The sequence below is a fragment of the Parus major genome, chromosome 5 (genome assembly GCF_001522545.3).
Source record: "Parus major isolate Abel chromosome 5, Parus_major1.1, whole genome shotgun sequence".
In the NCBI taxonomy this organism is placed as follows: domain Eukaryota; kingdom Metazoa; phylum Chordata; class Aves; order Passeriformes; family Paridae; genus Parus; species Parus major.
The window spans coordinates 58,604,404-58,614,800 of record NC_031774.1 but is presented as its reverse complement, the minus strand read 5'-3'; the positions used below and the strand labels follow the sequence as shown (position 1 = coordinate 58,614,800).

At 46.7% G+C, this 10,397-nt stretch overlaps 1 protein-coding gene across 1 annotated transcript; it reads left to right on the top strand.

Annotated features, from left to right (window-relative positions):
- The first annotated feature begins 57 nt into the window (after positions 1 to 57).
- SOCS4 (suppressor of cytokine signaling 4) lies at positions 58 to 8,333 on the top strand. Its single transcript, XM_015632312.3, has 2 exons — positions 58 to 164; positions 6,475 to 8,333. Exon 2 carries the CDS (start codon positions 6,576 to 6,578, stop codon positions 7,884 to 7,886), a length of 1,311 nt encoding a protein of 436 aa, XP_015487798.1. The 5' UTR covers positions 58 to 164; positions 6,475 to 6,575; the 3' UTR covers positions 7,887 to 8,333.
- Positions 8,334 to 10,397: the final 2,064 nt, after the last annotated feature.

The following is a 10,397-nucleotide window of genomic DNA, read 5'->3' as shown; positions in this document are numbered from 1 at the left end:
GCCGCCGCCGCTCCTGTCTCTTATACACATCTGGCAGCGGGGATGGCGGCGGCCGGCTGAGGGGCCGCGGCTGCCAGCGCCGAGCCCGCCGAGCCGCCGGCACCCGGCTGCGGACACAGCCGGCGGAGAGCGCCGGCCCCGCGGGCAGCGCCCGCAGCACCAGCGTGAGTTGGGGCCGGGACGGCGCTGAGGGGCGGCAGGCGGGGGACGAGCGGCGGTGCTGGGGAAATCGGGCTCTCCTGTCACCGGGGGGCTCGGGGTCTGCGCCCCCGTCAGTCACCGGGGGCTCGGACCGCACTCTGCTGTCACCGCTGCGGGGTTGGCCTGCGGTCACCGCGGTGCTCGGACCGGGCTCGGCGCTCCGTCCCTCCGGGGGGGCTCGGTCCAGGGTCTGCTGTCACCGGGGTAACTCGGCCCGGGGGCTGAGCCTTGTCACCGGGGGAGGCTCGGTCCAGGGTCTGCCGTCACCGCGGGGCTTGGCCCGGGGTCTGAGCTGCTGTCGGGGACCGAAGGGCTCAGGGTCTCCTGTCACCGAGAGCGTTCGGTCCGGGGTCTCCTGTCACCGGCGGGGATTCGGTCCAAGGTCTTTGCTCTGTCACCGCGGGGCTCCGTTTGCTTCTCCTCTGAAAAACCCCGTTCCCGACGTATGTATCCTAACACTAACAGGGCACATATATTCCCTGTTTATCCTTCTGTACATGGATTTAATGGCAGCTCCTCCAGGGGCACAGGAACGGCAGGGAAAGCCCAAATGAGGAGCTGTGTCCTTCACCCCCCTTGGACATCACCCCCATACCAGCGGGGGCTGCTCTCACCCAGCCGCAGGATCAAACCCCTTTGGAGATCCTGCTGGTCATTATGGAATTACTCTGGAATTCCAGCCATCCTGATGCGTGTGCGAGGTGGAGTTGACAGCAGTGGTAGTCAAGCTGGTAGCGATTGCACTGCAAAAACCATTAAGCTTTTTTCTTTTTCTTTTTCTTTTTTTTTTTTTCTTTTTGGCTGAAAAATAGGGAGAAAGCATCCTGACTGACCTCTTGAAGGATTAAAAAAAAAAAATGCTAGAATTGAACACACCTGAAATAAAGAGGAGAAACGGTGTTATCTGTTTTCCCTTTATGTTGCCTTAATGATCTGGCCCAGTTTATTCCTGTTTCTAAGAAAAAATTGCTTCCAGGCAAAACCCTTTTATCTTCAGTTTTGCTCTGCAGCGGGGTTATTGGTGGTTGGGGTGAGCAGAGTGATTTATTTATATTGGAGATGTGTTTCTCTCTAACACTCACATTGCTGGTAGTTTCATGAATGAATAAGTGACAGGATTACAAAGCAGGCACACTTCATTTAAAAAAATATAGAAATATGGCCAGATTTCATTATTAAACCTCGTGGAAGCTGTGTAGAGACATGTTTTCCATGGGTGTATCCTACATATTTCAGTAAATCGTGATTTCTGGCGAGGATAATGTGTTCTAGAGAAATGATTCGGAGCTGAACTGCTTATCAGATGAGTGGGAAGACCAAGCTATTCCTGCTGCAAGCCTCTGCCTGGGATGGAGACAAATGCCTGTCAAATGTGTTTATTTTTCTTAATCACTTTTATTTTCGGAGGCCCCGATAGAAACTGCACTTAAAGTGTTTTGCAATATAAAAGCCATTTTACATTCGGTTCTGTGTAACAACTGATTTCCTTGTCTGGAGGTGCTGCCTGCTGGGATAACTCTTTGAACAGCACAGGAAAACTGGGGGGAGGTTTTTCAGGGGGGTGTCAGGATCCCGTGGTCACTTGTCCAAGGGACTGCAGGCGCTGTGGCTTTGTCACATCCCAAGTGACACGGCACCAATTGCAAAGTTATACTTTAAATCCGGTTGGGAACTCGGGCTGCTGCTGGCTTGATTAATAGGTGTGAGTGGCTGGGAGCGGGGCGGGAGCCGGGAATCGCTGCTCTGCTCGGTTTCTGGGTGGAGCACGGAGTGTTGGTCATGGACCATGAAGCTTTCACTGATTTAGTGCTGGAGAGGCTGCTGGGATTTGCCAAGCTCTGCCTGCATCTCTCCTGCCACACATGAGCAGAGCTTCATTAAGGCAGGAGATACAAGCAGCCCTCACCTCTGGCACCTGCTGCCAGCTCAGTTCCACCTCCTGGGAGTGAATAAAATATCCCCCGTACTGGGGTTAGCTGGGCATGCCCCCCCTCTTCCTACAGTTCTGGGGATAAAGCAAGGCTGTTTCAGAGGAAGAAATATTTAGGATGCAAATGGTACCTTTAAAAAGTCTTTTTCTTTTGTGTATATGTGTAATAATTGCTTTAATTTGCTGTTAAAGCCTCTGGAGTCAAGCTTAGGTATTTTTAGGTGCTATCATAAATCAAAGTAAAGCCAAAACTGAAGAAAAATAATTTAAGACAGAGGACTTGAGATTTATTGTTATCTTTAGTAGGCTGGGAAGGTCAGGTTTTAAAATGTGGTCTTGTGGCCAAAATCTAATCAGGTGAAATTATTGAAAGCAGCTTGTGACCAGTGAGATTTTGTTTTAAAATAACTTTTATGTAAGTTATGGAAGAAAAAGTACTCCAGTTTATTGCAGCTTGCTGTTTTCTCTCAGGATTTTATCAGCTCTACAAAATCAACTTCCATAACAATTCCAAAATTGATTCATTGTTCTTTGAGAGCCTTCTTTAGTTGTTTAATTAGAGGCGCAATACAGCGACGTGTGCTTGGACAGAAAACTTTCCAAGTACTTCCTGCACTAGGAGGGTTGTGCAGCATGGGAGCACCAGAGAGGTGGTGAGACCTTCATCCTGGGAGTTTTCAGGACATGGCCATGGCTCCCCTGAGCCCACGCTGGCAGCAATCCCAGCCCAAGTGGGAGGTCGGGCTGGAGACCCCCCACCATCTGTTCCTTCTTTATGCAGAAAGGGAAGCAGCTTGAAGAGGACTGTTGGGCTGGAGGCAAGGATCCAGCAGCTCAGGACATAAGTATCAGGTTAAAGCAGTTCAGTATTCAAGTACTTATTGAATAAATAAGTACATTTATGGTTTTGATTCTCCTATTGGCATTATTGATTAGACATATGGTGAGGTTGTCTCTGTCTTATCACAGCTGTGGGTTGCAGCCTACCCCTGGCTAGGAGGGAATAGTGTTATCCCTCCAAACAGCAGCTGGATATTGTTTTCAGTCTGGGCTTGAAGTCTCAGGTTTGGGGCATCAGCTTGTGAAAGAAAAAGCACCTTGTCTGCAGACAAGAGAGAGGAACCTCTGAAGGAGGGAGCTGGGCACAGCACAAAACCAACAGCAAAAGCCACCCAGCTTTCTGCCTGTCCTTAGGGACTGTAGCTGTGACAGTGTTGGGTAACCTTGGACTAACAGCCGGGTTCTGTGGCCCAAAGTGAACTCTGCTCATCCCCCCATGTGTCTTTATCTTTGCTGTTTCCGTAGGCAAAAGGGTTTCCAGCATAAGGGTTTTGTAAAATCTGCCATCATCAGAAGTGCCTGAGGTGTCCCCATGCAGGACGAGGCTTTTCAGGCAGGACACTCATTATTCCTCCCAAAAGGAGCTCAGGCCTGATGCGTGTGAGCTGCACAGCACTGGACTCCTCCATTTAACCTTCCCCTCTAGGGAAAAGAACACTTTGTGTTCCCTCTCTTTTATCCTTGCCCTCCTGTTCTGCTCTTCCAGCAGCGTCCCAGCCATTAATGGAAGTACGTGGCATTTCCCTTGGATGCTGCTTTAGATGGATGGCCCGAAGTGGTAATAGAGCACTGAATGCCTTCCCTGCCCTTTCTGCCTTTTTCCTTTCTGACACTTTAATTATTTTTGGTCCCTGTTTTATTGGTGGGGCTGTGAATTACTGATCCAGAAGGGTGTGAAGGTGTGATCCCTTGCTGTAATGCCAAGCAGTGGGATTTGGGAGGCAGCACACAGACGTTTGTAACACACGGTCAGGTTCAAACCTGGCTTTAGTAGGATGACATCCCTTTTTTCCTTCATTTGTTCCCTGCTCTTTTCACAGCTCTAGTGTTCTGTCTGATTAGCAATTCCTGCTCTGACGTGGCAGAAGCAGCGCCTGGGCTCCAGCAGCCCTTCAAACCCCAGGGAAGCAGCTCTGGCTAATGGTGCGTGGCTTTGCAGCATCACGTGCTGCTTCCCCAGCTTCTCTTTCAGGGTTCAGGTACCACTAATGATTCATGACAGGAGAAAGGTACAAAGGAGAAGGTGGTGTTACAGCTCAATACAACAGCAGCCCAGAAATTCCATAAAACCCAAGCTTCTTTCAGTTGGAAGGCTGAAGCTGGGAGATAACAGGCACTTCTGGGTTTTGTATGTTTTGCAGTTTTTAATTAAAAGCCTGTATTCTGCATGTTCTTATTCCTTATATGGGCTGGATGAGCAGAATGAGATAATTGAAGGTTTCAAAAGCAATTACAAACTGTCGTATCCTAATTTTTAAGTACTTGACTTTGCAACCTCAGTGATATCTCTCTGTCCAATTAAAAATCCCATATATAGACAATTAATGTATTTTACCACAGGATGAATCTAAAAACTTTTTGTCTTCAGTGACTTCAGATTATCACCAGGGTAAATGAGATTGCTTTTTTCCCTCTTTTTTTTTTGAATTGTGGAGAAAATTCAGTGCTCCACTCTAGGTATTTCTGGATGAAAAATATCAACGTTCCAAAAGCAATCAATGAATCCTGGTCTAAATAAAGATCTTTTGAGTCTCACATGCAAGTGTTTTCTTTCTCCTGTCTTCATTGTGTCTTGCCATGCTTTCACTGGAAAGCAATTTGCAAAACCCTGAGAGAAGAAAAATAAATCTTTAGTGTAATCTTTGATTTGTAATGGCTGAAATATGGACCCTTTCCTGTGATTACTCTTGGTACCAGTGAGGTGATATTCATCTGCATTGCTCTAATGCCTTTTTTCTTCCCAACATTTTTCCAACATTGAACCTATCTTACTTTCATTCTACATTTCTGCATCTCCTCCCTTCCCCTGCCTTTTCCTTTCCCCCACATCTCTCAGGTCTGTGGGTTTTAAATAAGGAATGCCATGTGAAAAATTCCTGGGTGAAAGTTCCATCTGGGATGCATTTGGCCCACAGATTGCATGTGAGCCTTTTGGCAAGGCTGTCTTGTTCTTTTACTGAAAGCAGAGGCTCGAACTCAGCCTGCGCAGCCCCGGGGGACTGCAGAGAGGTTGTGTCATGCTGGCTAATCCTGATGATGAGAATGGATTGAATGGAGAGAGGAAGTGGATGCCCTTTTCTTTTTCCTGCTTAGTCTTTACCATGTCAATTAGCTGTAAAAAAATCCAAAACCCCAAAACAACATGACAGAAAAACCCACAGCCAAAAAAATACCCAAGTGCAACAGAGAAGCTGTGCATGGTTTTGGTGCAGAAGCATCACAGAATCATAGAATATCCTGATTATGATAAGTGATGGGAAATATTTCTACATCCTGCCATGCCTCAGGGGGTATAGCATCCATACCATATTGCTATCTACGTATCTTGAAAAAATCCTGCTCCACTTTCAACTGAGTAATCAAAAGAGGATTTTTTTCATCTTTTTTTCAAAGTGCAGCAGTCAAAAGGAAACCTCTTATCTATTTGAGAATTCAATATACCTTTGGAAACAAAAGAAAATGAAATCAGCAACCGTAGGTCTCAAAGCAACACTGATTTTAATAATGTAAACTTCCTTCTCTAATGAGCAATAAGCAGTTCCATCTTTCACGGCCTTTTAAAATTGCTTTTAGTAAGGGGCTGGATTGTTTTAATCCTTTTCAGTATGTAAAGCCCCAGATATTTCAATCCCTTAGGGCCTCACTTATTCCGTAGCTCCCTTCCTTTGAAAAGGCAGAGGAAAACAGCTTTCAGAAACTGACAGAATCTGTGACTGATAAAATTTAGGTGTTTTGTTGTTTTTTTTTTTATCCTGAAAGTGACCCAAAAGTGTCAGTTAAGAAAAAGATCTCTGGCATCCCACCCTGTGGATTAGTAGCAAACAGGCATATCATCTAGGTACAGTAGCTCTTTGTACTCTGACCTACTTGTTTCTGTTCTGGTTTGTTCCTTCTTGAAAGGTTATTTGGAAGAGATGCAGAATTTGCTCCATAAACAGCTAAAGCAGTATCACCTGCCCCAGGAAGGGTTTCCTTTTGAAATGGGCCCTGGCACAATGGGGTTGCCAACACCTAAAACGTTCTGCTCTGCTGCATAATCAGAATGAAAACCCAACAAATCAGATAGTTTTTTCTAGAGGATGCTTTTCCCAAGGAAGGGCTAAGAGAGCTTTTTCTGGGATCAGGCTGGTTTTTGTGGGGTGTGCTACTGAATTCACCTCAATCACATGATTTTCACGTGGTCATTAATTAATTATCCCTGTTGTCCTGTATCCACCAAGCACTGCTGCTGCTGCACTGTGTGTGCATAGCAGTTAACTGAGCTGTGTTTTCTTTTTCCTTAGATATTTCCAGAAAGTGCCTCAAGGAAGCTTCCTTATGTAGAAAAACCCCACAAGAAGCACAGTGTGCGCTTCCTGGCAACTTGTGAAGCAAAGCTGTCACAATGGCAGAAAACAAGGACAGCAGTGCGAAAAACGCGGATGTGAGGCCCAAAAGCAGCCGGAGCAGAAGCGCAGACAGAAAGGATGGATATGTCTGGAGTGGGAAGAAACTCTCCTGGTCCAAGAAAAGTGAGCATTGTCCTGATGTTGAGACAGCAAATGCTGCAGGAAGGTCGGGGACTAATTTAAGGAGCCAAGAGAGGAAGTACAGCTGCTCGTCCATCGAGCTGGATCTAGACCGGTCCTGTGGCCACAGGTTTTTGGGCCGGTCTCTCAAACAGAAGCTGCAGGATGCTGTGGGTCAGTGCTTTCCCATAAAGAACTGCAGCAGCCGGCACGCCTCCGGTCTGCCATCCAAAAGGAAAATCCATATCAGCGAGCTGATGCTGGATAAGTGTCCTTTCCCTCCGCGCTCGGAGCTGGCTTTCCGGTGGCACTTGATCAAAAGGCACACGGCCCCTATAAGTCCAAAGGCAGAAGAGTGGATAATTGCTGATTTATCCCAGCACGAGGAAAGGGAGGATCAGCTGCGAGACGAGGACGTTGCCAACGGGGGAATGGACTCTCCCTCCCCATCCTGTGACTTCACGGACAGCAGTTCCTCTCGGGGTGAGCCGAGGCCTGAGCTGGTGACAGGAAAGGTGGCAAGGAGCAGTAGAGATGAGAGCGACATGGACTCCGATGATGAAGTCATAACCCTGTGCACAAGTTCTCGAAAACGAAACAAGCCCAAGTGGGAAACGGATGACGAGCTGCTACGGATGGAAACGCCCCCGAAATACCACACCCAGATCGATTATGTCCACTGCCTAGTGCCAGACCTCCTCCAGATCAACAACAATCCCTGCTACTGGGGAGTCATGGATAAATATGCAGCTGAGGCGCTGCTGGAAGGAAAGCCAGAGGGAACGTTTCTGTTGAGAGACTCTGCCCAGGAGGACTATTTGTTCTCCGTGAGCTTCAGGCGCTACAGTCGCTCCCTCCACGCCCGGATAGAGCAGTGGAATCACAACTTCAGCTTTGATGCCCATGATCCCTGTGTCTTCCATTCTCCTGACATCACGGGACTCCTAGAACACTACAAAGATCCGAGTTCCTGTATGTTCTTTGAACCACTTTTATCCACTCCCCTGAACAGGACCTTTCCCTTCTCTCTCCAGCATATATGTAGAACGGTCATTTGCAACTGTACAACTTACGATGGTATTGATGCACTTCCCATTCCTCCCTCGGTGAAGCTGTATCTGAAGGAATATCATTATAAGTCAAAAGTTAGAGTGCTCAGGATTGATGTACCAGAGCAGCAAAGCTAGAAAATATTTTTGTGAAAGAAGTTTTCTCTGAACAGACAATAGTATGTTCAATCTCTTTTCCTTCTAGGTTTTTTGGGTTTTTTTTTTAAATAGCAACTTGATTATTTTTTTCCTTTTTCTGCATATTATTTACCACCCAAACTAGTCTCTGTTTAAATGTACTTTTGAGTCTTCACAGCTCTCTTTTTTAGAAATTATATTCATTGTGGGCTTTTGGAACAGTCCCTAGGTTAGAGTTTTATGGAATTCCAGGTAGGCTTTCTGGTATTTCTATAGATGGATAGTCGTTAGATCTAAAACCCCCTGAAAATCAGTTTTGAACTTGATCTGTCTTTTCTATTGTAGTTGACACGTGCTGCTGACATGATTTAAATAATTCACTGTTAACTAAAGATTGACTCATCTGTATTTTCTGCATTTCTTTTAAAATGAGTGCTCTAGCTTCTGTGTGTGTGTGTGTCTGTCCATCCCTATCCACTGCAGTAAACTTGTCAGTCTATTTCTAACATTACTATTCCAAGCAAAATGAAGTTTGAAAGAGGATATGATCTTTCTATAAATATATCAGGGGACTAAATACCAGGGAGAGGAAAAACAATTCAAGTAAAGGACAACACTCAGTGCAGGAACAAACATGTATAAACTGGTCCTGAAAAGATTTTGGTTGGAGAGGAGGAAGACTCATCGTCGTCAGAGCAGCAGGGTTCTGGAAGAGCTTTTCATTTTGTATAATAGCAGTAAAAATCAAACTGCTCATAAACTGGGGTTTGATCAGTGTCTGGAAGAGATAATCTTGTAGTTACTTATGATAGATGGGACTTGGACTTGGGAGCTCTGTTTCTGTGTTACTGTTGCATTATATGAAATACCCAGTTTTTGCTGTAGGAGCTGCCAATGCTTAAATGATAAAGCACAGGGTAAGAGGGTGGGAAGGAAGATATTTCCTTAAAAATCTGCATATTTAACGATCTGATTCTGCATGGTTGAGCCTGAGGTGATGGTGAATAACTTTCCTACTTTGTTAGTAGGGGGGTTGTTTTTTTTAATAAGTATAGTTAAAAAAGAAAACAAGTCTGCTGATTTTTCTTGCAATGTGAAGCATTCAGTTGAATGGCTTCCTGCCAAATTCCATGTACGGGAAAACCATGCATGGATAATGCTCCTAAAAGCATTACTTACATTGCATGGATAGGCAGATCTGCTGCTGAGTCGTTGGTGGAATCCCAGGAGACTCAGTGGATGTGGGTTCAGGCAGGAAACTCCAGGCTGGCCTCGGGTGCAGCTCCAGGAGGTGCAGCAGTGACCTGAGGTTCTGTTCCCTCTGTGTGCTTTATCTCCTCTCCATAACTTCACCCTGAACTCCTCTGCCAAAAGAATGTGAGATGGTGTAATTGTAACTCCAACGAGCACATTGTTTCCTCTCCTTTGACCACAGGGAGCTTTTGTATCCTCTCAAAATGCTTTTGAAATTGAGCCCCAAGCCTGCCGAGTTACAAATGGGTTTAATTTCATGCGTGTGAAGGATCCTATCAAAAAATCAGCAATGGCCTGTGTGTGAGGTTATCACTGAATGGTTGGGGTTGGAAGGGAGCTCTGGAGAGGATCTCATCCAAGCCCCCTGCTCAAGCATAGGATCACATCCAGGTGGGTTTTGAACACCTCCAAAGCAGGAGACTTCACAACCTCTCTGTGCAGCCTGTTCTAGGCCTCCGCCACCTGCACACTAAAGAGGTTTTTCCTCATATTCAGATGGAACTTCCTGTGTTTCAGTGTGTGCCTGTTGTTCCATGTCCTGTCTCAGGGTACTGCTGGAAGAAGTCTGTTCCCATCCTCCTGACACCTGCCCTTATGGTACTTGTATGGATTGATTGGTTCCCTCCCAGCTGTCACTTCTCCAGAGTTGAGGCCTAGCTCCCTCAGCCTTTCCTCATAGGAGAGAGAGATGCTCCAGTCCCCTCACCACCCTCACAGCCCTTCCACTGGCCCACTCCAGTAATTCCTTGCATTTCTTGTACAGCAGCCCAGAACTGGACACAGTCCCAGCTGAGTCCTCACCAGGGCTGAGGAGAGGGGCAGGATCACCTCCCTCGACCTGCTGGCCACACTTTCCCTCAGGCAGCCAAGGATACCATTGGCCTTCTTGGCCACAAGGACACAGTGCTGGCTCACCATGGGGTTATTCTTCCCCAGGACAGGGGCACCCTGCTTGAACTTCCTTAGGTTCCTCCCTGCCCATCTCTCCAGCCTGTTCCGGGTCTGGCTGAGTGTCAGCACAGCCTGGTGGTGTGTCAGCCACTCCTCCCAGTTCTGTATCACCAGCAAACCTGCTGAGGGAACACTCAGTCCCTTCATCCAGGGTGGTGAATAAGCTGAACAAGACTGGACCCATCACTGATCCCTTGGGAATCTGTCTGCAGGCAAGGAACAGTCGAGCACAGTGCTGTAGAGTCTGGCTGCAAGATTGTAGACTCAGACTAAGCAATACTTCTGTTTGAATCTTTTTATTTCACC

Coding starts and splice junctions, on each gene's coding strand:
- SOCS4 (XM_015632312.3), top strand. CDS start 6,576: ATGGCAGAAAACAAGGACAGCAGTGCGAAAAACGCGGATGTGAGGCCC.